General features: G+C 46.2%; 2 protein-coding genes across 10 annotated transcripts in view; both read right to left on the bottom strand.

The window, feature by feature from the left end:
* The window catches only part of ZNF76 (zinc finger protein 76), a 32,159-nt gene extending 18,639 nt beyond the window's left edge, over positions 1-13,520 (bottom strand). For 5 of the 9 annotated variants that reach the window (XR_013993105.1, XM_081044819.1, XM_081044815.1 and 2 more), the window contains exon 1: positions 13,274-13,412. The gene's annotated coding sequence lies outside the window, so the exon portion shown is untranslated. Of the gene's footprint in view, positions 1-5,680; positions 5,768-13,273 lie in introns of those variants that run through there. The other 4 variants (XM_081044820.1, XM_081044816.1, XM_081044817.1 and 1 more) reach the window with 2 other exon arrangements.
* Positions 13,521-21,314: 7,794 nt separating this feature from the next.
* SCUBE3 (signal peptide, CUB domain and EGF like domain containing 3) overlaps positions 21,315-27,452 on the bottom strand; it is a gene marked incomplete at its 5' end in the record, with an annotated part of 33,640 nt that continues 27,502 nt past the window's right edge. Inside the window, 5 exons of the mRNA XM_081039619.1 lie at positions 21,315-23,500; positions 25,639-25,718; positions 25,852-26,004; positions 26,458-26,655; positions 27,076-27,237. Coding sequence (XP_080895745.1) covers positions 23,351-23,500; positions 25,639-25,718; positions 25,852-26,004; positions 26,458-26,655; positions 27,076-27,237 — 743 coding nt within the window. The 3' untranslated portion in view covers positions 21,315-23,350. The remainder of the gene's footprint in view (positions 23,501-25,638; positions 25,719-25,851; positions 26,005-26,457; positions 26,656-27,075; positions 27,238-27,452) is intronic.

The raw sequence follows: 27,452 nt of genomic DNA on the forward strand, positions 1-27,452 counted from the left end.
TCACATTTATAGCCCTTAACATGTGCCAACCACTGTTCAAAGCACTTTACCTACCTTACCTCTTTTAATCTTAAGAATAATCCTATGAGGAAGTAGGTACATTCTCCCCATTTTACAGATGAGGTGACTGAGGTTTAGAGGTGGGGTAGTTTGTCCAAGTTCCCACAGCTAGGAAGCACTGAAGCCAGGATTCAAAGCCAGGCGGGCTGGCTCTGTACCTCTCAATATCTAGTGTATTTCCTCCTTCTGCTAATCCACTGTGACACAATGTCAGCACTCAAAGCACTCAAATATTGGTTGTTTAACATTCATCTCAACCACTGCAACTTAAACCCAGTCCTTTTTGAGCTGACCACAATGGAAAGAGGGAATAGCTGGTAGCCACATTTCCTAAAATAAAATGCTTCTTAGACTCAAAGAAAACAAATCTCCACTCTTTTACTCGGTCTCATGTCCAGGCCAAATATTCAATTTCCCTCCTTAAGTCTCATAATATAAACCTTTAAAACAGTCCACTGTCGCTCTCTAACCTCTCCTGATCTCTGCAGCTGCCTTCCAACAGAGCCTGACTATGGGTGGTGTTTCGTGGCTGCCAGGCCTGTACAAGTGTCTGATTGCCATTTTTCTCCCTTTCTTTCATCAAATGATGGTTTTCTCTGAATCCTCCTGTGCCAGTACTAAACTAACAACAGTGAAACTGGCAGTCAGGGAGAGGCTTGTCCCTGCCTCAGGATGGCTGTTTGAGCAGTTCCTGCCTGCACTTGACATTTTAGATTACTAAGTCCAGTGTCCCTCTGAGAAACGCAGAGGGGGAGCAGGGGCAGCTGCTCTGTTTTCTCCATGGAGGGTATAAGGTTTAGCAGCTCCCCAATGACCTGAGCTGGGTATAGGGGAGAAACAGACTGGGGGTGGGGTGGATAAGAGCCATGACAAAAGGGGGGGATGAAAAGGGGGCGCTCCTGACTCTCCCAGAACTAGCAACTAGTTCACTTTCCATTTGTTGCATGTTTAAATGAATTTAACCTATTGTTAGCTCTGATGCTGGAAATAGCTCTATGGCTTCATAATACACAAGTGTTTCCTAATGTAAAAACATAACTTATAATTATTGGGGAGAGGTAACATTTAGACAAACTTTTTAGATACTTTGGATCTTTAGGTTTCTCTGTGACACAAGATGTGCTTAAACTGCCTCTTCAAAGCAGAAAAATCAGGGATATATGAAAGGCGGGAAACGAAAGAGTAGCCATGTAGTTGTGTTTCTCCACTTTGGCACGGTCCAGATCTAATATGACCCACACCCAAGCTGGGGTCCTCCTTGACTACAGGCACCTGTTCACTATTCCATCATTTTCTGCCAACCAAACTCCCTGGACATTTGGAAGAAGGCTTTCTGTTCTCTGTTTCTGCCAGCCTGTAGGGCAACTGTATTCGGAAGTCGGGGGGGAAAAAAAAGAAAAAGGAAAGAAAAAAGGAAGGAAGGAAGGAAGGAAGGAAGGAAAGAAGGAAGGAAGGAAGGAAGGAAGGAAGGAAGGAAGGAAGGAAGGAAGGAAGGAAGGAAGGAAGGAAGGAAGGAAAGAAGGAAGGAAGAAAATAAAACATTTGCTTGGAAAGAGAAGAATGTTCAACTTTGGAAGAAAATATGACTTAATTTTCACGCAGAAAATTCCTCATTGGGAAATATAGAAAACTACTCAGAGAGGACAAAGTGGCATTAGGATGGGAGGGATGAAAGCTAAGAGAGTCAAGTGGCAAATCAGAACCAGATTTGGCAGAACTGTAGTAAAAATGATTCAGTTTTTGTTATTATAGAAAAATACTTCAATGTACACACAAAAACCCTAGTGAAATAGGCTTGATTCTGTGGGTTTCCAAACACTAAAGAGAAAACAGGAAATTAATAGCAGAAACTTGCACTAACATACACACATTTAAAACATCAGCTAAACATCTCTTTCCAAAAGGCACACTGATGTTAAAAGCAAATTACTTTTTAGTATGGTTCTGATTTGGCTACTACAATTTTTTTGATTTACATTAGTCACAGAAAAAGGAGCAATTAAGCAATGTGAATTATTTTCAATTTCAAAAGGGCAGTGAAAATACAGACCCCTTTACTGCAAAAGAATTCATTTAAACTGAAACAATAACTTAAAAATCTAATTTTCAGCCATATGTTTAAATGAATTTTAACACCTTAGTTTGTAAACACCCAATCATGGCTGAATTTCAAACCCACCTTTTGTCCATGAAAAAAAAGTCCAGAATAAAGGCATTTTGGGAGGGTTATCCTAAGGATTTGCTTTACACCAACAGCAAATTAGTACTGATATGATGAAGTTACATCTGAACTGTTTCTGGAATTCAGCTTGGGTTCCCACTGGCTTAAGAAGGGCTATTAGAAAATGAAACATTCCATCAGCACCAGGAGGGACTGGAAATCACGGTTATTTAGAAACATCACCCTGGGACAAAAGGGCTAAATTAATGTCATCAAAGTGAATCAATATCCAGATCTCAACCAGGAAGAGAAGGCTTTTAAAGCAATAAATAAATAAATAAATAAATAAAATAAATCAATCAATCAAGTCAAAAGAAGAGTTGGTTTTAGAAAAAACATTAGGGAAAAATATTAAAGAAAATAAGCTATATTAAAAACATATGTAACTGACTGTACACTTAAAAATGGTTAAGATGGTAAATTTTATATTATGTGTCTTTTGCCACAATTAAAAAAAATTGGGTGAAAAAATACATGCAGACACATACAAACCTCTAAGAACAATAGCAAATTTCCACTGGACAAATAAGGCTACAATATGAATTCAAAAGCAAAAAAAACACTAACAGTAAATAAACCATATAAGAAAGGTTCATTATCATTAGTAATTAAAGAATAAGAATAATCATAATATTATACTTATCAAATCACCAAAAATCAAAGTAAAAATATTAACATCCAATAGACAATGAGATACAACTAAACACCTATCAGAATAACCAAACTCAAAAACACTGACAACACCAAATGCCGGCAAGTATGTGGAGGAACAGGAACTTTCATTCATTGCTGCTGGGAATGCAAAATGATACAGCAAAATGGTACTTTGGAAGACAGTTTGGCAGTTTCTTGCAAAGTTAAACATACTCTTACTAAATGAGCCAAAAATCCTACGCCTAGGTATTTACCCAAACGAGTCGAAAACGTATGTTTGCAGAAGCTTTAATTCATAACTGCCAAAAATGGGAAGCAACCAAGACGACCTTCAATAAACAAACTTTGGTGTATCTATACAACGGAATATTATTCAGCGATAAAAAAGAAATGAGCTATTAAGTCATGAAAAGACATGGAGGAACCTTAGATGCATTTTGCTAAGAAGCCAATCTGAAAAGGGTACGTAAAGTATGAGTTCAACCATGTGACATTCTGGAAAAGGCAAAAAACTATAGAGAAAGTACAAAGATGAGTGGTTGCCAGGGGTACAGGGAGAGGGGAGGAGGGATGACTAGGTGGAGCACAGGGCATTTTTAGGGCAGTGAAACTATACTGTATGGTACGGTAATAGTGGATACCTGACACAACACATTTATCAAAATCCACAGAACGTATAACACAAAGGGTGACCCATAATGTAAATTATGGAGTTTAGTTAATAATGCATCAATATTGGTTCACAATTGTAGCAAATACACACCAATGCAAAATGTTAATATAGGTATACCGCATTTTATAATATTGTGCTTTGCAGATATTGCATTTTTTTTACAAATTGAAAGTTTGTGGCAACTTATTGAGTGAACATTAACATGAGTTTGGAAGTTGATTCTAATATCGTGGATGACTTTGAGGGGTTCAAGACTTTGGTGGACGCACTGCAGATGTGGTGGAAATGGGAGGAGAACTATAATTAGAAGTAGAGCCTGGGGGTGGAGAGATGGCTAAGTTGGTTAGAGCGCGAGCTCTTAACAAGGTCACCGGCTCGATTCCCACATGGGCCCGTGAGCTGCACCCTCCACAGCTAAGATTGTGAACAACGGCTCTCCCTGGGGCTGGGCTGCCGTGAGCAGCTGGAGGTTGGCATGAGCTGCCAGCAGCTGGAGCTACCGTGACCGGGAGTGCAAGGCTCATAACACCAGCACGGGCCAGGGAGCTGTGTGCTACACAACTAGACTGAGAAACAACGGCTAGAACTGGAGTCGTGGGGGGAAAGGGGTGTGGAAAGGGAGAAAAAAAGGCAGAAACCACAATTACTTTTGCACCAACCCAGTATCAAACAGCATCGCATGCTATAGAGAAATTATTCAGGAAAGGAGGAGTCCATCGGTGCTGCAAACTTCACTGTTGTCTTATTTTAAGAAGTTGCCAGTCACCCCACCCACCTTCAGCAACCACCACCCTGATCAGTCAGCAGCCATCAACATCGAGGCAAGACCCTTCCCCAGCAAACAGATGCTGACTTGCGGAAGGCTCAGATAATGGTTAGCATTTTTTAGCAGTAAAGGATATAGAACTGTTTTATAAGACATAAAGCTATTGCCTACTTAATAGACTACAGTGTACTGTAAACATAACTTTCATGTGCACTGGCAAACCAAAACATTTGTGACTCACTTTATTGTGATATTTGCTTTACCGCGGTGCTCGGTGGTCTGGAACCGAACCTGAAATACCTCTGAGGTGTGCCTGTAATAGGGGGAAACTGGGAACAGGGGGTAGCGGGAAGTCTGTGGGAACACTCTGTACTTTGTCCAATTTTCTGTAAACCTAAAACTGCTCTAAGATATAAAGTCTATTAATAATAATAATAATAAAATGCTATCGATGTTGGCAAAGCCAGGAAGCAGGCACAAGAGTGCATGGCTGACAGCACGAGAGACTGCTCCAGGCTCTCAAGAGAACAATCAGTCAGTGCTTAACACCACTGGGAAACGCTCAGGACGTAAGATCGAATAACCTCGTCTTCATAATTCATCCCACAAAAAGAAGGCACAGAGAACACGAGCTACTTGCACAGGGATACTTGTTTAAATGTTTTAGAGAAGAACCATGAAGACCATCTGGGTTACTGGAGGAAGGTTAACCAATTGGGACGAAGGCAGAAGAGGCCAAAAAGAAATGAACAGTTGTGCTGAAAGGAAGAGGATAATCTTTTAAAAAATAAAGTCGCTGAAATGAAAAGATACCAGCATTAAGATGAGAGGCAGTTCCCCAGTGGACACGAAGCCTGGTGGCCAGCCCCATCCTCTAGGGTTTTCCTTTATTCTCCCCACAGCTTTCCTATCCTCTTACGTCCTACAAAGAAAGAGGTCTATTCGTCCTCTAAATCATGCCAGTCTTAAGTACTGAGGTAGGGAATTTCTTCCTCTAGGATTTATCTTCCTCTCTTATCATCACCAGAGGTCTAGATACCTCTTTTGGACATATTTTAAATGCAATATTCTTCAAACTGGGCTGTGCCGCATTGTGTGTCTAGTGGAACAGAATGTCATGTGGTGCCCCATGATTCAGTATTCTACCTCGATCTCTAGGTAATCTGTATATTCTTAACTCAAAGCAATGTCCATGATGCTGTGGGGAGACAGGCACAGTTTCACACTGTTCACGGGAGTATACACTGGTACAAGCTCTATGTGGAGTAATTTTGGAAGAATCAATCAAAATTACCAATGTACATACCATCCGACCCAGCAATTTCATGTCTAGTGTACAGGTAGACGTACATGTGTGAAACATGGCACATATCCAAGGTTATTCATGGCATCCCTGTATGTAATAATAGCAAAAAGTTAGAACTAGCATAAATGTCTATCAATATAGAACTTGCATACTATGTAGACATAAATAAGGAAGCTCCTAACATACTGACGTGGAAAACTCTCCAAAATATATTAAATAGCAATGGCAAGGCATAAAACAGTGCCTTTTGTATGCTGCCATGGGCATTAAAAAAAAAAAATCTGTGTAAAGAGAATTAAGAAATTACTAACGAGCGCTGTCTGGGGAAGGTTACTGAATGACTAGGGCAAAGAGATGGAAGGGTGACTTTTCACTTGTATCTTTATACTTTAAAAAAAATGTAAGCCTTGTGAATGTATTACCTGTGTAACATTAATAAAAATGAATGAATGAAAGAAGCCTGCTCTGCACTCCATTCGTTGGCTACAGGAATACCTGCGAAGCTGTGGCGGTGAGACATGGCTACTCCAGTGTGATGTCTGCAGCAAAACCACATCGGAAAACTTAGCTTCCCAATTCATGAATGCCATTCTGGAGTATCATATGGAAAGCTGATCAAACTGAGCACGAGGCAACAGCAAATCTACACGGGACCCGAGGACGTGCTGGCTGTAACTCGCGTGTCCCTAGCCTGGTCAGGGGGGTGGGTCGGCTGCAGTGATGGCTAAGCAGGGGCTGCCCTTTTCTTCCACTGTTTCTAGGGCCTCGGGATACTACTTCCTAGGTTCTCCGCAGACAAAGAGGAGAGAGCTCTGGTCTTAGGTACCACTGCCACGCCCCCCACACCTAAGCCTCAGGCCAGTTCTATAATCTCAAGGAGCCCCCAGTTCCTCAGTTCTTATCTTCACTGCATGGTTCTCACACTTTATCAACATCCTAAAGCAGCAGGGTTAACAAATGAAGAGCTCTGCAGTGAGAAACACAGCGAGCTAAGTAGTTATCTCTGGGCTTCTCCGAGACAATCTTTCACTGAGGGCAAGCTTGGGGTGTTAGCCCAGAAGCACCAGAAGCACCCTAACTCCCACCTGTGACGTCTACCATGCTGTGAGGATTGGAATGTCGCGTCCAGCATCACAAATCTGTCTATGAGCTGCAAGTGGGGTGCCTGAGTGGGCCCTGCACTCCTACCAGCAAAACGAAAGCTCACAGCGTTTGTAAGGCCCTCACGTGCACAGTCCCATTTCAGTACCTTTACCGACAGCAGCCAGGGCAAGAGGAATCTGAGGTGTTGTCAGGAGCTTAAGGCCACTGGTTAATGACAATGGCTTGGGCTGCACTTGGATTTGTATCTCAGTTACTCTTCTTTAGCTGGTCAGAGACTCTCCTTACAATATAAACACGGACATCTAAATGACACAAGGATAAACACTGCAGGGTGATGGTGCTTCCAGATACAGTGAGATGACTCTGCTAAGTGCTAACCTTAAACTTAACTCTTGGGGGGAAATGACACACTCCTATTTTCTGTTAATACTGTTCATAATTTAAGTTCCTGGAGAGCATGCATTTCAGCTTAACCAGCACCCGCCCAACAAAGAATGTGCCCACAGATACGAAATGGATAACACTATTGGGTCACATAGCTAACTGAGTTCTTTAGCTCAAATTTGAATCCTAAATCAGCTCCATTTATTGTGAACTAAATCTACTGAAACTCCTGAGACTAGATTTGACGCCTTTCGCTTACTAACAACAATGAGTCCTTAGAACAATGAGATCAGTTCCCAGCAGAGGGGTAAATACTGAAGGAAAGAATGAAGGAGGAGAGGTAGCCTCACCACCCATCTCTTCCCCAGCCCCAGCTAGGATGAGCACCTTTTCCTCACTTGGAATACCGCTTTGCCTCACCGCCGACATGCACATTCGCTGTTTTCTCCTAGACCCAGGGTAAGAAGGCGGTTTCCCTGGTTACTGTCACACCAGACCTACCCCAGGTGGCTTGTCAGTAGGGGTCCATGAAGGCATGGACACGTCTTCTGGATGCACAGAATCCTGTCTAGCCTAGTGCCCGGCACGTGGCAGGCATTTACTGAGTATTATTTTAGGGAAGGGAGAAAGAGAGAGGGGGAGGCGGGAGGGAGGGATCTGACCACCAATGTTGCTACCTTGTGTAGAGCTCAGCCATTTCCCAAAGGCTCTCAGATATAGATACACACGTATTATCTTCTTCACTGTAAGCACCTTTTCATCAACTGTCACAATGGGAGGGGCCGACAGCTCGTTTCTAGTCCAAAGCAGTCATTTTGCAGATAAAGATATAGAGGCCAGAGTTGCCAAAGGAGTCTCAAAGCGTCACACGGCTACATGGTGGAAGAGCCAGGCCTCATACCTGAGCAGCCAGCGTTTTCCCCAACCATACTCCTTAGTCTCTTGCCCAGTAATAGTAACAGTGTTCTTTAGGTTCCCTGGACACCAGAAATTTACTCGTGTCTAACAGAGTTGTAAATCCAGCTACTTACTCAATATCGCCATAACTGAAAAACAACTCAAGCTTGACATATTCCAAAGTGAATTCCCTATCTCTGCTTCTCACAACCCACCCCTCCTCCGGGCTCGATGATTTCAGTAAATGGGAACTCCATTCTTGAGTTGTTCAGACCAAAAATGAGGGAGCCATCCTCGATTTGTCTATGTCTCTCAAATGCCACATCCAATCCATCAGAAAACCCTGTTGGGTCTCCTTTCAAAGTATATCCAGAATCCAACCACTTCTCACTCTTCCACTGCTTTACTTGGGGTACAAGCCACCAACCTTTTTTGCCTGGACCGTTGCAGTAGCCTCCTAACCAGTTTCCCTTCTTCTACTCTTGGCCCTTACATTCTCAGCATAGCAGCCAGAGTGATCCTTTATGTCACTTATCTGCCTAGAACCCTCCAAAGGCTCCCATCTCACAATTCACAGTAAAATCCAGTGGCCTATAGGACCAACACGATCTGTCACTAACCCATTTGCATTCCCACATCTCTTGCTGTTTCCCCCCCTCAGCCCACTGCAGCCATACTGGTCGGCACCCTCATGTTTCTCAAGTATGGAAGGTGTGCTCCTGCCTCAGGACCTGTGCGCTTGCTGTTCCCGCTGACTGGAACACACTCCCACCACGTATTCGCTCAGCTCACCCCTTAATTTTATTCAGGTATTTGCTCAGATGTTATCTTTTCAGTGAGATCTTCCTTGACCACCCAATTTAAAATTTAATACCTTGACTTCTGGTACTATTTCCCTTTTCTGCTTAATTTTCTTAATATATACTTTTCTTGTTTATTAGTTTATTGTATGCCTTTCCCTCCTCACTCCTTAAGTCCTGGAACTTTGTTTTAGTCACTGGTCTACCCCCAGGTACTAGAAAAGTACCTGGCCTCTCGCAGATATTCACGACATTTGTGGAATGGATGGAATGAACACCCATACTTCTAAGATCTCCCAGGAATCTAAAAGCTTTAGGCCAGAAGGAGACCCTAGTTGAATTCTGGTTTCTCTCCTACCTCCCTCATTGCCTCCCCTTCTTCTCACATCCAGCCATTTATCACCAGAAACCACACCTTGGCTCGGAAGCAGGGAAGGACGAGCCTTGGGTGCCTGGTGCCAGGGCGTTCCAATTCCTAGGCCACCAAGCACAGAATTCTGCAGGCTAGCATCCTGACACCTCACAAACAGAAGAGGTCAAAGACAGGATAGGGCTAAATATACTAACCTAGATAATAGTACTGACTCAGTAACTTTGAGGTGTTTTCTGAGGAGCCGTGCTAAACCCACACTTGTTCATCTAGCTGTCCTTTTTGTAAAATAAACTTTTATTATGGATTTCAAGCACACATAAAAGTAGAAAGAATAGTATAAGGAACCCCATGAATCCATTACCCAACTTCATTTCTCCAATTTGGTTTCCTCTATTCTCTAGCTCTGCAACCCCCACGAAATATTTCATCTAGCTGTTTTCTTGAGAACCGGTCTAGATGACACCCTCTGGCCTTGTAAGCACAGTACACTAGCAACTATGCCAACCAATCTCTCTAGTCTTAACCAGAAATACAGTAAAAATAAGCACTTATACCATTCCCCCACTGGAGCAATGACTAAAAAAAGAAGTGTCTTAAGTCCAGACTGTTAAAATCAAGGGACTTGCCCACTGTCACGTTCGGAGGGGTATGGGGAGGCTGTTGTGGCTACGAAATGAATGTAGACACGGGCTGTTTTCACTTGGTTGTACTGACGCAACATTTCTGACCGAGTTCATTCAATCCACCAAATATTTACTGACTACCTGCTAAATACGAAGGACAGGATTCAGATGGCAGAAGGTAAAGAAAACCCAGCTTCTGTACTCAAGGAAATTGCAGTGGGGGTGGAGAGAAAGAACACAAAAATAACTAAGATACAGGCAGAATATATTTTGTGCCCTAAGAAAGATTAAACAGGCCTAAGGCAAAAATTCTTTAAAAAAAAAAAAATCAACCCACAGAATTTGTAGACCTCAGGATTGACCCTTGCCTTATCTCTAGTTTTGCCCTCTAGTATATTTATTGCTGTCGAGTCAATCAGTACATTATAGGAGACCTGGGAATTTGGTGACCCACAGAACAGCCTTTTGGATGTGGATCTTTAATGTCACATTTTGCTACTCACCATCCAGTCTTCCGGTGGGAGGGGATAGGAAAGTCCTCCCTGGGCTTGGAAAACAATGGGGCTAATTCAGTGCAGGCACAAGCTGCCACTCTAAGCATTCTACCCTGAGGGCATCTACAGCAGGCAGTTTCATAAACAGGACAGAATCGTGGGAGTTGGTCAAGGAGACAAGGCCAAATTGATTCAGAGGAATTTCCAAGGTCTCTCTCCTTGCTGCCTAAAGGAGTGAGAACTTGGTGATCTATCATCAGAAGTACCCAGAGAAGAACGCAGTTCTGTGGGTCAGAGACCAAGGAGGTTGTACTGGACGGCACTGGGTGTGGGGAAGGAGAGCGGCAGAGGGGCAGGGTCACTCATGTGGCCCTGGAGTCAGATGTACCCAGCAGTGGAAGGGCAGAGGTGGGATGGGAGGGAGGTTTACATTATGATCAACGCTGTCAAGACTGGTGAGGTGAGGATGGCTGGGAGAAACATAAGAGGAAGGAAGAAGACAGTGTGAGTAGAGACAGGGATATAGGGAGAGGGAAAAGGTGAAAGATGATTCTAGTTTGAAAAGGACATCACTGATGAAAAGGAGGAAAATGCCATGAGATCTGAGAGGCACGATCTCATACGACATTGGACAGGGTAGAAAAAGGAGGCTCTTAGAAAGGGAGGTGCATAGGTTATGATGGATGGGTTCATGCTGAGATGGAAGGGGCTCATTTTACTGAAGATGGGTGAAGGAGGTCACTAGATGATGGGCTAATTAGATGAAGGGTTTGAGTTACAAGGTGTAGCTGAGAATAGTAGAAGGGAGGCAGACAGAGCACTGAGAAGAGATTGAAAAATAGGAAGAGATCATATGAGGAACAACTACTGAGTTAGAGGGTTTTAGAGTTTATGAATTCCTGGGGGTAAGGGCCTTAACCGGATGAGATGATCAGGAGGAAAGTGCCAGTGAGGTGGGAGACACTTCAGAGTAGTGAGATAATGGGGTGAGCACTGGGAGCTCCAGGGACTCAGGATGAGACTGTATCAGACAAAGGATCAGGAGAGAGAGGTGTTAAGGTGCAGGGGTTCGGGCATGTGGGGTCAAAAGAACAATGGATTGAGGAAATCACCAAGGCATGGGGCAAAGGGTTATAGAAATCTTGGGGGTTACTGAGTTGATGTTAGGCTTAGGAATTATTAGAAAATAAGAAACCAGGGGCTGACAGTTACCTGGAAAACTAGGTAGGTTTGGGGACAAGAGAAGGAATGGGGCAAGTGGGTTTTGAAGACTGTGGGTTCAAATCCCAGCTATGTTACTTATCTGTGTTTTAGGTTCTCCATTTATTTAAAATCAAACCAAAACAAACAAAAAGGGAAATGGTGGTGGATATAATAATAACCACCTCTTGGGGTGGTTGAAAAGTAAAGTTAATTTATAAATGCAAAGCTTGGCCCACAGTAGGTCGTGGGCAGTTATGTCCCAATCATTACTGAGAAAGATATCAGGGTAAAGAACCAGAGAAGGGAGGAGACCATACAGAGACAAGAGGATGGGAATTCGAAGAGCTGAGTGTTAGAAAGATAATGCAAGGTATGGGCCCAGTGCTCACTGTTGTTGAATTCCTAGCACTCAAGACAGAGTAAGACCCACAGGAGCACCTCAGCTTGTACTTCAGGGCTCCCATGGGCTAGGCAAGGTGCCAAGTGCTTTGCATGCATCATCTCAGGCACTACTATTACCCTCCCTTAGCAGAGATGGAGATGGAGGGTTCAGACAGGCTAAAGGGTAGGCCGCGGTGCCACAGCCGAGGCGCCAGAGTCACACTAGAACCCAGATATCTCTTATCACATCAACTCCCAGAGCTGACGCACTCCGCTATCCTGCTTGGCAAACATGTAAACTGATAGGGCCTGCTCAAGGCAGATGGCTATGGCCTAGTAAGAGTGCGGAGGGTCATGGGAGTGAGGGACCAAGGTTCATGAAGCCAGCGGACCCTGGGGTGAGGTTACAAGAGTCAACTTCTAGGGAGGGGCACAAAAATAACTGCAAATAAATATCATCTTGTCTGAGAACGGCAGAATTTCACAGCTGGAAGCCAACTCTGAGATTGTTTAAACCCCCCTCATCACAACACAGAGGAGACGCGGAGGACCAGAGTGAGGCGAGGGGTTTCTCCCAGGTCCCCAAAGCACAACCCTGGCAGAGCTAGGGACCGGAACCTGGGGCCGCACACAGTGCAGAACTCCCCGATGCCTCCCACGCGTACTTCCCATTCATCTCCGTGTCTCCCGGGGCCGGCTTGGGGCTGGGGCATTTCTAGGTCACGTGCGGACTGGCACTGGGGGACTGCTAGTGCACAGGGGTGTCAGAGGGGGGACGGGGATGAAGCGGGTGCGCGGGATGAGGATCACAAGCTTACGGGGCAAAAGAGGAAGGTTAGGTAGCCGTCTGGGTGGGAAACGGAGTTACCAGAAAAGACTTGAGGGGAGTAACCAGGTGCGTGGGGGCACACAGGGCCGACCTGGCGGCGTTGGCGGAGCAGCCGGTCACCAACGAGGGCTGTGAGGATGCTGGCTCACGAGTCCCCGCATTGGAACTGCGGGGGTCACTAGGCGGGTGGGTCCCTGGGCGGCGCCGGGGCATCCCCGGTTGTCAGGGTCACTGGCTAAGAACTGAGGGTTCCCTGGTGAGCTCTGAGGGTCAGGTGGAGTGGCGTGGGGTCACAGGAGTGCAGGCGGGGTTGGGCTTGGACGTCATGGGGAGGAGTCGCAGAGCGGAACGGAGGGGAGAGGGGGGCCAGGGCGCGGGTGAGGCCGCCGTCAGCCGGACGAGGCTCGGAGGAGGCTGGGCACGCGGGCCGGGACCTGCCGGGGTCCTGCGCCCGCCCGGCCGCCCCCCCGGGCACGGTGGACCCACTCTTCCCGCAGCCACCAACCTGACAGCCCCCGAGGGCGACTCCGCCGACAGACCGCCATGCACCGGGCCCCGCCACCAGCGCCGGCCCCGCAGCCCGCCTGCGCCATAGCCCGCCCGCCCGCGCGCAGCTTGCCTCGCGCGATATCCAGGTTCCAGGGCCTCCGCAACTTTCCTTTCCTCTCGGCGCGCCTCTACCGGGCCCCGGAACCCGTATAGAAAATAAAGGGCACGCTCCACCCCGCAACCCCGTCGCCTCGGCCGCGGAGCTATCTATCCTGGTTCCCGGGCTCCTGGAGCCGGGACGCCGGACTCTGCACCGTGCCCCTCGCAGCCCCGCCCCCTGGCCGGGGTGACGCACGGCCCGCGAGGCCGCGCGCCCGGGGAGGGCGTGATGACGTCACCACGCCCCGGTCAGGGCCTGGGCCGGCACGCAGGCTGGGTCGTCGCTATAGCAACGAGGAGACGCCACCTCTCCTGTCCACCTGAGGCCTGAGGTGGGAGCCGGCAGGAGCCCGAGGTCCCGAGGGCTCCGCGCCGTCTCGTCGACGGGCTGCGGGCTAGAAGGTGCGCTCCAGGAGCCAGGGAGGGCATCCGGGCCGGGCTGTGAGAGCACTCAGTCGCTCCCGTGTGTCCCACTGCCTGCGCGGGATTCCGGACCCTCTCCTGCCGCTCAGCGCTCCAGCCTTCCTCCTGCGCCTTACCAGCCCGAAGCGCTTTACTGTGCGCAGTCCGCAGGCACAGCCTCCGACCTTCGAGCCAATTCCCCGAAGGAAGCAACTGCAGGTATTATTCGCTCCTTATTGAATAGGACGACACTGAGGAGCCGCGAGGGACTTGTCCGTTTAGGGAAGGCGCCCTGACGGTCTTGGGTTCTGTCGCTCTCGTTCCCGTCAGCCCCACCCCCAGCCTCAAAACCAGCTACACCCCCCTTGTAGCATAGCTTGGGGTGAACAAAACCCAGCCCTTACTATTTCCCCCAGCCCTTTAGGGAGGGTCTAGCTTGGGGAATTCTCAGAAACCTAAGGAAAAATTAAAAGGGAACGAGCTTTTGGTAAAAAATTAAAAAGTAAATAAGGAGAGGTGTTAGATAAGGAACTGGTAAAGGTTGCCTGTTAGGAGAGGAATTGGGTGCCTGGAGGAATGAAGTGAGAAACTTTTCCCTCTTTACCCTTTTAGACTTTGATTCGTTTTTGTATCCCTCTCCTCTACTCCCAAAAAACTATTTAACTTTAAAAAAAAACTTAAAAAGGAAGTATCCCCCCCAAACTAGAAACATTTACAAAATACTGGGTTTGGAGCGATGGTAGCTAAACATTCCACTGACATCCTGTTCCTCTCCTCCCGTCTGAAGGATTAACCAGAAAGACCCCCTCTTCCCCTTCAGTTTTAGACATTCCCTCTTCGGGATCTTTGTTTTGGCACAACATTCCCAAAGGGGAGACGGGGGCCAGAGTTCTCATCAGGTTCTCAGTTTGGTGGGCAGTGAGTGACAAGTGGTGGTCCATTCTTGCGGTTAATAATTGATCCTTTATATCTCCTGTTATAGAAATAAAAAGCCTGACCACGATGGTGCACTCTTTCTGTTCCTTTTTAGTGGAGATTTGACAAGTTATATTACAAAGACACACAGAGAGAGTAAGCACCTTGTCCTGTAGCATAAACTTCTGGTTAGAAATAGAGCAAGGGTTGCGTGGCTGGTTAGCTCAGTTGGTTACAGCGTGGTGCCAATACTACCAAGTGTTGCGGGTTCGATCCCCACTCGGGCCACTGTGAGCGGCGTCCTCCTTTAAAAAAAAAAACGAAAAAGCAAAAGAAAAGAAATAGAGCAAGGGAGTTATCCCAGTTTGTCCTCCCACCACCTTTTTCCATAATAAAAAATACATCTGTCCTTTCTCACATTCCTTGCAGATCCTCATCTGATTGGCAAACCATCTCTTCCATTACACAATTAACAAAAATTGTGGGAAGACTCTGGGAAAGGAGTGTCTGAATTTGAAGTAGTAACATTCTGATGGTGGGTAATTTCAGGTACTCCGAAGAACTGGTGAGGAAAATACTTTGGAGTGGAGATTGAAAATCATGTCCAGCAGCTCTTCTGTTCTGCCTTCGAGCCCCACCCCTGCAATATACCATGTAGGCTAGTGGTCTTCAGACATTTTTTAAAAAAGATGTTATTGGGGAAGAGGAACAGGACTTTATTGGGGAACAGTGTGTCCTTCCAGGACTTTTTTCCAAGTCAAGTTGTTGTCCTTTCAATCTTAGTTGTGGAGGGCACAGCTCAACTCCAGGTCCAGTTGCTGTTTCTAGTTGAAGGGGGCGCTGCCCACCATCCCTTACGGGACTTGAGGAATTGAACCGGCAACCTTGTGGTTGAGAGCCCACTGGCCCATGTGGGAATCAAATCGGCAGCCTTCGGAGTTAGGAGCATGGAGCTCTAACCGCCTGAGCCTCGGGGCTGGCCCCCAGACATTTTTTTAATGGACTCCATAAAAGAATTTTACTAAAGAACTATGTACCTTCTTGTTCATTTTTAAGTTGGTATCTAAATTTTCCATCATAACTTTAAATTTTGGTAGAGTATATCAATTATGACTTATTGTAAATTTTGACATTTTAAACTAAAACCATTACATCATTCTTAAATGTATTCGGTAGACTCCATATACTCTAAATATTTGATGCTCACCATTATTCCTGTAAAAATGTATAAACATGTCTTCTTTAACAGAAATTTTATAAGGTTACCTTCTTGAGCTCCAAATTCCATTCACTTCCCCTATAGAACTTTATCCTAATTAGTATTTTTGTATGCTTTAAAGTCTTTTAATGATCACTGTCACACTTTACAACAAAAATGAATGTAAGTTTAAATTTATTGCCTGTGACCATACACAGGCTTTAATTGTTAAAGTTTCTTATGAAATGAATGGTCATTACAGTTGTTAGTATACAATTTATTAAACATAAATATATTACATATTTTTATAATTCGTGAAACCTGAAAAGTACAATTTTTATTGAATATGTATCTCTTAATGAGAAATGTGGTGTTTCTCCTCAATTAGTTCAGGTATTCCTGGATGAATATTACCTAATGGTAAAAGGAGATAAGGTGCAATATCAGTTTTCTACCGGATTTTTATTTTTATAGACATAAGTGGTGAGAAACCTTGTTCACATAGTAATTGTGAAAGGAAGAGATTTGTTACAATAATATTCCTCAAGTCTTTGAACTACTTTTAAATTACATGCCCACAATCACAAAGAGTCCTATTACCAAATACCGCTGTCAAGTACTATCAAATAGAGTCCTTCTTTAATTTTATTAAAAGCAAAGAACTGGAAACCACTGAAATCCTTGCAAAAGGATTTATCTCTTCATTGGAGTCTCAGTTATAGTCTTATAAAAATGATTAATTATCTGCTACCTTTTCACTTAGAGGCACCTTGTTAATCAGGCATTGATTTTCATACTCCCTTGTCAACACTATTTTTTTATAAAATTCTTTTGTCGTATCATTATATGTTTTCAGGATCTTTTTGTTAAAATATTAAAGTACATATTTACTTTCATATGGAAAATACCTGACGTTTGTGGAATTAGCAAAGCCAGTTTTCATTTCAAATCACCTGCCTATATGGTAATTAACCAAATCAGACTTACTTTCTGCCAGGAAAAAGTTTGACTTTATTCTTCAATTCAAATAAATGTGTTAATATTCATTTTAAAGAATATGATAAAAGACATCTCTGGGAAATAAATTAACTGTAGCTTATCAAATAAATTACTAAAAATCAGTCATATTTAAAATTATATAGATCTAATATTATAAAAATTATAAAAACAAGATAGTACTGTTTCTCATATACTTCGGAATAATGCCATGTAATGTATAGCTATGTTCGTTAGTTAATTTATTAAGTGATAAGTGGGATAGAAGGCACGTCATCCCCTTGGCAAATGTAGGTATGTGCTTGTGTGGAACTCTGATGTTTGGCTTCTGGGAGCAATTAAATAACAGTCGTGTATAAAAATCAGAAATAACTCCGATAATTGTTAGACTTCATGATCTAACTTTTTCTTATGTATTTAATAAAAAAAATAAAGGTATATTTACTAGGAGATAGTGGGTTGAGCAGCTAACAACAATTTCATTTTTGCTAGTAGGAGGTGGAAAATAGGAAACATTTTATAAGATGAAATACATAAGAGGACTGATTATAAAGGGAATATTTTGATATGAAGGGAAAAAACAATTCCTCCTATTGCCCAAGTTTTTACCCCCTGGCCATGCATTAAGATACAGTGTAGATGGATATGCCTTTCTTTTGTAAAGTGGGGCAAGGACTCTGGTGAAAGAGAAGGTAGGATGTGCATGAAGATGACGGCTGGCTCTCAAACAGATTAGTTTTAGGGAAGATTTCTTGTGGACGTTGAGGATCTGGAAATTTATTCCCTCAAAACTCTCCTCAGATTGATTTCTTGGCTGGGTACCCCTTGGAAAATCTTCACATACCCTTGGAAAGAATTCCTTGGAAAGTCTTTATTCCATTTTAAAGACTGCTTGAGGGGTAGCCTGTTAGCTCAGTTGGTCAGAGCATGGTGCTGGTAGCACCCAGGTTGCTGGTTCGATCCCCTCATGAGCCACTGTGAGCTGCGCCCTCTTTAAAAATAAATAAAAATAAGAATAAAGACTGCTTGATAGGCTCACAGGTAGACCCAGGCTTCACTGACTCTGACTACACATTATTCTGGAACATCACTGCAAGTGTCCTAGGCAGGAGGAGGAAGATTTGGTACTTTGGGAATCTAAGAAGGTTAAGAGAGAAGTCAGAGAGGATGGCCCCAAGTTGGTGCAGGCAATGGTCCTGGATATGGTCCTCAGCTTTGTAGTTCTAGAAATGTGACTTTGTCCGCACAAAGGTGTTCATGTTTTGTCACACTAAATCAAACTCACAGGTAATGTATAAAATGGAATGTCAGTGAATTAATTTATACTCAGAGCCACCAGGTAGACTGGATTCTCTCTCCTGGTGGAAATTCTATGTGGAAAGATCAGCTGGAATCAGAATCTTGCACAAGGATTAGGACCTTGGGCGTGGCTATTGTTGTCAAGCTGTGACAGCCTGATGCAGGCTGCCTGGCACAGACCAGGAGTTCCGTAATTGTGGGGTGAATGCACCTGTCTCCTTCATAGACGCTAAAGGGGGAGTTCAGGATTCTGATAGGCCAACCCCCCATATTTATGATCGGGTCAGTTTTTCCTTGTTCCTCTTAAATGGCTACATCGTGTAGATGTTAAATCCAACACAATTTTGCCAGGGAATTATATAAGTGCAACAATTAAGATTTATCTATCATTTCTGAGCCTAGAAATTGGGGCTGTTCATTTACTGGAGATTGGAGATTGCGTTCCCGTGTCCTGTAGTAATAATGGTGGTCATGGCTGAGTGATCTGTGTTTCTGAATTCTGCTTGATGGCTAAGAATGTCCTGCATAAAAAGAGCAACCTTGGGTGAGTCTTGGTGCTGGTACTTTGCTAGAAGCGGGACATCTTCACTAGGGAGGTGTCTGAGCCACTCGTGGCCTGGCCAGATTATGAGAGCTATACTGTGGTAAGGAACAATAATATCCTAAATTGCCCCTACTCCCTAGGTCCCTCTCAGGAGTCATTCTTGATACTGCTTTTAAAAATACCATGTTTCCCCCAAAATAAGACCTAGCCAGACCATCAGCTCTGAGTCTTTTGGAGCAAAAATTAATATAAGACCTGGTCTCATTTTACTATAAGACCAGGTATAATATAATAATATAACATAATATAATACCGGGTCTTACATTAATTTTTGCTCCTGGTCCATGCCTGCCTTAGAGCTGATGGTCCGGCTAGGTCTTATTTTGGGGGAAACACGGTAGACAAAAGAGACAAGCCTTTTCAAATTCTAAAACCACTAGGAAGAAGATGGACAAATGGAAAATTTGGGTAAGTCCTATGTGGAAGCCAGATGACACTTTGTCTCCTCAAAGCTCTTTTGCAGCTCTAGGTTAAGCAATCGACGCTGAGGAGTTTCATTAGTATTTTAATAATAATAATAAAAAAGACAATACAAAATCCAAACATTTCTTTTTACAAGTTCAGATACATTTTTCCCCCAAGTGCAAAATATTCTATGAACTGCATCATTTACTGTTTATTATTGATTGTGTAGGAGATGATTACTATATTGGCAGCAGTGGAAGGCAGATATAAATACAATATTTTGAGATTTCTTCTGCATGAAAAGAAAAGGCCTCCCACGTGATAATGATTATTCTCTGAAACTTCAGTCCAACTCACACAGAATGAAGTTTTCAGCTTGTCCATACTGCTAGTCTGTGCTGTCTAGCTGGTAACAGAACTGGGGATTCCCTCTAATCACGTCTTTTCTTAAAGGGTTCCTAGTCCAAACAATGGCCCAAGGACAGGGGGTGTGCCGCCATGGAGACAGGTCGGATTTAAAGACATCCTTGTGTTGTTGGCTTCACTTTTTTCTTACTGTTCTTAAGAAAGAAGCCAGTCAGGTTAACATTATTTTCTGCCTACAGTCATTATACTTTTTCTTCCTCCCCCTAGTTTGAGTCTCTTACTTGAGGTTAAGCAGCAAATACAAAAGTCTGAATGCTTGACGACGTTTTCTGACATTTTGAGATATGACCTCCTAATGCACTCCAGAGTCACCTCACACATGCACCTGGAGAACACTTCTTGAGTATAAAAAGTTTCCTTAGGGCCAAAGACCAGAACTGTATTACTGAACTTTCAGCAATAACTCTGAGCCTCCATCACCTCCAAGGAACCTAATCCTGAGGAAGTCAGAGCGGTCACAGCTCACTGTCAGCCTCTGAGGACGTGTAGGCCCTGGGCAGGCCAGCTCTGGTCAGTTTTCTCCTGACTCCGAGATTCCCTCGGATTTAGGGAATGGGCCTGGCTTCTCGCACAGAAAGCGGGAGGCAGAGAAGGAAGAGATTGTGTGTGGCTGAGGATATAAGTGCCTTTCTGATGTGCATCACTTGGCGCTCAGAGCTCTTGCAGAAATGGCTTCCCACTCCCAGACTCAGATCAGCACCGGTTTTGTACTAAAATAAATGAAACCTTCCAGCACCGTGGAAACACCCATCCTGCAGAGAGGCCTCTGGGCTGATTTCATGAAGGGGTCCCATTTATACCGTCTTTCCACTTCCCCACACTGGTAAAATCCTAGTTTTCCGTCTGACCTGTAAAGGCCTAGAGAGTCCCTGAGTGTTGACTCCTCATTCAGTCCATTTAATCCCTAGTTTGATGCCCCAGGGCGGCTTCCTCCATAGTTTCAGCAGCAGCTTTGCCTGGGTTCTTAACCCCCAACTTGGACAACCTAATTGGCTTTGGTGGACTTGAGCAGGTCTCCACCTGCTCACCAACCTCTGCCTTGACATCAGTGAAGAAGCCTAGTGGTCTGTACTTTCCATATTGTGGAAGTCATTGCAGGTCCCAGAAACCATGGAATAACTGAATGGAGGAAATGTGTTTGTGTGTGTGTACGTATGGGGTGACAGGAGAGGAAGAGAGCAAGGAGAAGCCAGACCCTGAAAGCATAAATCGGGAAGCACTGGCTTTCTGAGAGAGATGCAAAATGGTAGGGAGAGAGGAATCACAAAGTGATCCTAGTTTCTGGTGGACAAACGGGATGATCAAAGACGATTAAAGCAGTTTTCATGTAATTTCCTGGGAAGTGTGGGTACTTCTATAAATTACCATTTCCCTGCTTGGAAGGAGACATTTTGGTTCTTTATAGCAGCACCCCCTTTGACCCAGAGAGACAAAGGCAGCCAGACACTCTGCCCATAAGGGCCACGGTGTTGGCTCATGGATGTCAGGAGCCAGCTGTGACGTGGGGTATCTACTACTACCTAAGGCTGTTTTCACTGCTGGCTGCCACTAAGGGGGAAAGGAGGGGGTCAGGCTCCTTTAGCTAGTGATGAGTTTCCCAGCGGAGCAGTAGCCCGGGACAGTCACTTAGAAATAACACTACGAGTTAATTGGTAGCCTTTGATTGAATAGGAATACAGCTTTGGGGGAACTAGAAGGAGCAAATGGAAAATAATTTTACAGGCAGCAGCAGAATGAGGGTGGAGTGTGTGCAGGACCTGGGCTTGGGCATGGACTTGATTCTTCACCCTTTTGGAAAGCAGTACTTGAGGATGCTAGGCTTGACGTCAACTCCCAGCGGGAATGGTGAACAGGTAGGGGCAGGCAGAACGGCCAAGGTCAGGCAGAAAACGTCACGCCTGGATAACGCTCCTATTCTTGGCTCCTCCAGCCTTGTCTCTGCCCTTAGGACCCTGCATCAGCCCATCCCCAGGGGTTTGTCCTGCTTCTCTTCCATCTGCACCCTAGGGGAAAACAGGATGAAAAGCAGGGGAAAGACAGAGGTTTTCCCTACGTGGGGTGGAGAATCAGTGACCAGTTCCATCGGCCTCTGTAATCACGAGGTCCATGCTGAATCCATGGAGACAGGGGATAGCAGGATAGCAAACACAGGCCTCTCCTTCCTGCGCCATAACGTCCTACACATCTCGTGCCTCTGAGCCACGGCCCTGGTGACGCAAGGCAGGGGCTCTAGAAGCCTGAGGGCAACTGGGTGTGGAGTAGACAGATCAGATGCTCCAGCTCGCAAAGTTCATGAGATTCAAGACCTTTTTTCTTCCACTCCAAACATATACTCTTCTCTTTTGGGCAGCTATAAATAGGGTTGTTCTAATAGAGGAGAAAGAAACAAACAAACAACAACAAAAAAGAACAAAACCAGAAAACAAAAACCCCTCCCTCTAGACAACATAGAAAGACTCAAAATGATTGCACTTATTAGATGTGGGCAGAAGGCTTGCCAAGTGCACACACATTCCTCTCGCTGCCCACAGCCTGGGGCAGAGGTAGGTGGCTTTGGGCTGGTACCGAGCGGGGTCCTCTTTGGTGGAGCCCACAAGCCATCTGTGGCTACAAGGGAAAGACAGCTCTGGGGTAAGGCCCAGGCCAGCTTCCGCTGGGCAGCTATGTTTCTTGAAGCACAACACTTAGCTTGGAGAGTAGGGCTCCCCCAGGGAGCACTGGGGGTGGTGTGTGAGAGGACGGCTGGGCCAAGGAAGACAAATGAAAAGGGATTAGTGTTTCAGGCTGGCTTCCAATTGTTCTGTAGTCTAGTCCTTTAGATGATACGTTTTCGTTCCTTTTTTTTTTTTCCTTTTCTTTCTCTTGGCGATGCTTGAAAACCTGGTTTCTGCCCTGCAGAGCCCTAGTCTCTCTCCGGGAGTGACAGCAGTGCATTCAACATGGTAATGCCTGCTGCTCTTCCGTATTCAGCGGTGTCCACGAGCCCAGTGCTGTGGGCCTTTTGTAAGCCCTGGGATTGGACCCCAGGCAGACTGTGGGGGGAGAAGGAGAGGAACTGCAGAGACAACGAAGCAGTGTGTGGGGCAGCCCAGGGCTCGGACCATGTGCCCCAGACGACCAGTGCCGGCATTAAGCTTGTAAGTCAAAGGCTGCGTTGGCAGAACCCTGGGCTGTTAGAATCACCTGGGGCAGGGACATTCTGGCTCCTGACTAGCAAGGCACAACCCTAGAATGGCAGAAGCCCCTCTTCCCCCTCCCTGTCCCCCACTAGACCCACTTCTTTGGGTGGGCCTCTGGCATCCTTCCAAGCTGATGGGGTCAGGGATGTGAGCTGGTGAAATGGGCAGTGTGGGTGGGGAGCAGAAGGAGGGGGTGCTGTTCCTTCACCCCTCAGGGGGAACAGAGCCAGCACTGAATGGCTTTTCCAGGGAGCTTGTAGGAAAAGGGAAAACAGGAGAGAGGGAAAGAGAGAGAAAGAGACAGAGAGAGACAGAGAGAGACAGAGAGAGGCAGAGAGGGACAAGGAAAGGAAGCGAGAGAGGAAGAAAGGGAGAGTTCTTGGTCTGTGTAGTGATATTCTTTTTATCCAAAGAGAGAGGAGCGAGCTCCTTGTCTGCGGATGGGGGCCGCCGGCTCCGAGGGCTAAGGAGTCTGGGGTCTTCAACACCTGGCTCTTGGGCTTACGGGCACTATTTGTAGGGCCTCAGGAAGCTGGAAACTTTGGAGCGGAGCAGCTTGATGAAGGATTTGGGCAGCATCTCCTTGTGCTTCTCTGTGTACTTGAAGTAGTTCTGAGGGTGGGCCAGCACCTCAAAGAAGGCCTTGATGAGCTTCTTGTCCTAGAGGGTGGCGGGCAGCAGTGTCAGCCTCAGCATCACGGCTGGCAGAGGAGCCCGGCTTCAGGTCAGTGGTAGCCCCTCATGGTGTGGAATAGGCACACCCAGAGGGGAGCCCTGGATCCCATCCCCACCGCCTGCTCCTCTAGAACTCTACAGCTTGGTCAGGGGCACCCCTTCCTTCCAGGGCTCAGGGCCCCATCCTCAGCACCATTCTGGGTCCCTCTCATCTGCTCCAACCACAGCAAATCCTGTGATTCTATCTTCAATCTATATCCAGGGTCTGACCACCTCTCCCTGTCTCCACAGCTGCTGCCCTGCCCAGGCCACCATCGTCTCTCACGGGGACCATGGCAGTAGCCTCCTGAGTGGTCTCCATGCTTCTGCCTACCTACCCTGCACTTCTACACACTCTTCTCCCCACAATAGCCAGTGACCTTTCCAGGTTTTCATTAGATCATGTCCTTTGGCCATTCACAGCAGCTCTGTGGTTCTTTTCACTCAATAAAGCCAAGTGCCGTGCATGGCCCATGGGTGGAATGCCCTGCTCTCTCTCTTCCATCCCCCTCACCTCTTCCTCACTCTGCTGAGCCGCACTGGCTTTCTCAAGGTAAACATGCCACAGCTCCATGCTCCTTAGCTGGGAACGCTCCTCCTGTCTTGATGGTCTAATGGGTCGTCCTTTACCTTATTCAGGTCTCCTCTCCTCAGAGGCCTTTCCTGCCCACCCTGTCTGACGTAGCAGCATGATGTGTAGGGAGCGTTCTAAAGACCAGGCTTTGGGATTCAGACCTTCTGGCTTCTAGGCCAGTGTTCTTCGCATTGCATCGGCAGATTTTTAAAATAAGAGGTGGGTCTTCCAGCCTCTCATCCCCACTTTAATCAAAACAGCTTTGCATTGGAGTTTCAGCATATTTGAAATAATTCAGATGCATTAAAAAATGTATGACAAGCGCTGCTGAAATTACCATATTTTGCTGTGTATAACGTGCACGTTTTTTGCCCAAATCTGTGAGGGAAAAAGGATGTGCGTTCATTATACATGGGTAGTACTAATTCTGTATCTATATCAATGTTTTTAATTGTTTTATTTATGCTTATGAGTTAAAAGTGTAACTCTAGAAATCAGTAACAATATCCGTATGCAAAACAATATCCTGGAATACGATCATCAGTTTTGTTGAAGAGTTCTTGGCCTTCTATGATGCGTAAATATTGTTAAATTTGTTACCGGTACATAAAATTTCTTGTACCTTGTTCCTGTATTTTGTACCTGTTCCTGTATTTTGTAATGATTTGTTACATAAAATTTCTTATATCATAATATGTTAAAAAATAAACGCTAAAATCCTTTATAATACAAAAACAAGTACCTGAATGTAAGCAAATGAAAATTTGAATTAAAACGAAAGATTTTCCCCCCTGAAAGTTTGAGCCAAAAACGTGGGTGTGCATTATACACAGGAGCACATTATACGTGGCAAAATACAGTATATTCTTTGCAGCCTGCAAGATGTAGATTTTTGTCATCATGTCTCTTAGCTTGATGACGGGACAAAAATTATTACTCATAGAGATAAAACTTTTTTTGCAACAATAATTTATGAAGGATAATACGGTGACAAGGATTATAGCTTCTTCAGTAAGATTTTCTCAAACTGGGATCCACGGACCCAGGTGTCTCTTTGTCTTCAATATTAAAAACATTTCTTTTCCTTTAAAAGAGTCTGTGCTGAATTAACTCTGAGAAACGCCGCACTCATCTGCTTTTCTGAGGGAGCTGAGGCAGGAATAAGGGAAGGAAGGGACTTACGCAAAAGTACCTTTCTATGTACCTCATTTCCCTGTATGTTTGGTGGAAGAGCTAGGGGACATTTCATCTCCTCGTCTTCCCTTTCTCTTCCCCTAAGCGGCGGATAACACTACAGTCAGATGGGCTTAGGCTGAAACCCCAGCTTCACCACCGGGCAGTTCTGTAATTCTCTGTGCCCTGGGTTTCTCATCTTTATCCTGGGGATGATGAAAGGAGCTACTTCACGGAACTATTATGTGTGTCAATGAGAATGTGTGTGTAAGCAGGTAGTATGCGTGATGTTACAGTCATTAAATGTTGGCCGTCGTTGTGGTGCATGTTCACTTGCCTTTAAAATCTCCTGGTGGTTTTCAGATGCATAGAGTCGGCCGTCTCGCACAATGTCTTCCACCAGCTGCTCATAGTCCTCTGCAAGGCCAACCAAGGGCAGGGCTTGGAGTGAGGACGCTTCTGCTCGTCTCCTGGCCTCCCAAGGCCCCCGAGTGAGCCAGCCCCTGCTCCCCTGCTCGCCCGCCTCCCCGGCTCTCCTGCCCCTGCTCACCGTCATAGGTCACGTAGGGGATCTGGAAGCCACGGGCGCTGTTGGCCTCGCTTGTCTTGAAGTTGATCCAGAGCTTCCGAGAGCGGGCTGTGAAGGCAATGGGGCGCTCGTAGGTCTGGCAGGTCTCGTAGGTGGTGATGGAGGATGGGGAGGCTGGGAAGGCAAGCAGCAGGTCAGGACAGGCGGGCAGGTGACCCACACCCTCCTGCAGTGAGGGCTGTGAGGGTGATAGTGCCAAGGAAGCTCGCCCCCTCCCACACCACACACACTGTCTTCCCCCGCCCTGGCTCGGTGCACAGCTCCTCTCTGACATCCAGGCACCCGTAGTGTAAGAACTCTGACATTGACATGAATGGAGCAGCAAAAATGCCAGAATCGGAAAGCGACACCTGCAGCGCTGCTGGAGTGCTAGTCCCAGAGCCGGCGTTCCTAACTGCTGTCCACGTCCACGGAGCCTGCACTGCCGTTTTCTTTACTGGCTGCTCCCCGCCCACGGCCTCCCTCCTCACTGCCCCACCTCTTCCCGTTCTGCTCTCTCTCCCGCCCTCCCTCGCTCCCAGCCACACTTGGACTGCCCTTCCCGGGCCCAGCTCTGCAGCCACCCACAGTTCTTTCTCATGACGAGGACGTCCCCACACTCGTCCTCAGATGGCAGGAAGATCTCGGGCACCACGATGAGGATCTTGCGCTTGGGTGGGGGGTTGATGTTCCAGACGCACTCCACGCCGGCTGGGTAGTTGCCTGGGTAGTTGGGGGACTCAATGTAGCCAGTGAACTCACCCAGCTCCCCTCCGCACTGCCGATCTGTAGCCAAGCGCCATGGACAAAGCAAGAAAGAGAAGGGAAGTCAGTGGGGAAATGGGCGGCAAACTGAAGAGTTCTGAAGTGGAAATCAGACTCATGGAGGGAGCCACCTTCCTAGCCCATCATCTCGTCTCCAAGTTCCGGGTCCACCTTCCTTCCTGCTCTTTTAGTGCCTTTTCATCTCACCTCATCTGTCTCTGCCTCCCTGTTACCCTGTCTCCAGGGAGAGGGTGCTACAGGGCCCAGCCCAGAAACCGGTCCTGAGATTGAGTGGGCTGGGGAGAGACACAGGGTGGGACTTCCCTGCCCATACACATCCCAGCCCCGCTCCCTGTTGGCTTAATCCCCCGACTCGCTTCTTCCTGTGCCCCTTGCTCCCAGGCCTCTAGCCCCTTTTCCCCAGCCTGGCCTGCCACATACTCTTGCACTGGGCCACACTGGTGGAGCCATCGAAGTCAGTGCTTGTGTTTCCTGGACAGCGGGTACAGAAGTTCTGGCGGAAGTCGGGCTGATAGGACCCCATGGCACAGCGGATGCAGCGATGGGTACTGGTGTTGTAGTAGTGCCCGGGGGAGCACTGGACTGCAGACAAGGGGAGGCGGGAGTTAAGACGGCGGCACGGGGAGTGCTGGGCACAGGGTGGGCAGCACACATGTCCAGGCGCCACTCTTGGACACTCAGGAGGTGAAAGACACCAGGTTCTTTCCAGAGTGCCAGCCTTTCCTAGTCAGGCCACAATTTAAGCCCAGGGAAAAACAAACATGACAGAGTGGTTGGCAGTCCTTTTCTTTCAGGAA

Source organism: Rhinolophus hipposideros, assembly GCF_964194185.1.
Source record: "Rhinolophus hipposideros genome assembly, chromosome: 3".
NCBI lineage: Eukaryota > Metazoa > Chordata > Mammalia > Chiroptera > Rhinolophidae > Rhinolophus > Rhinolophus hipposideros.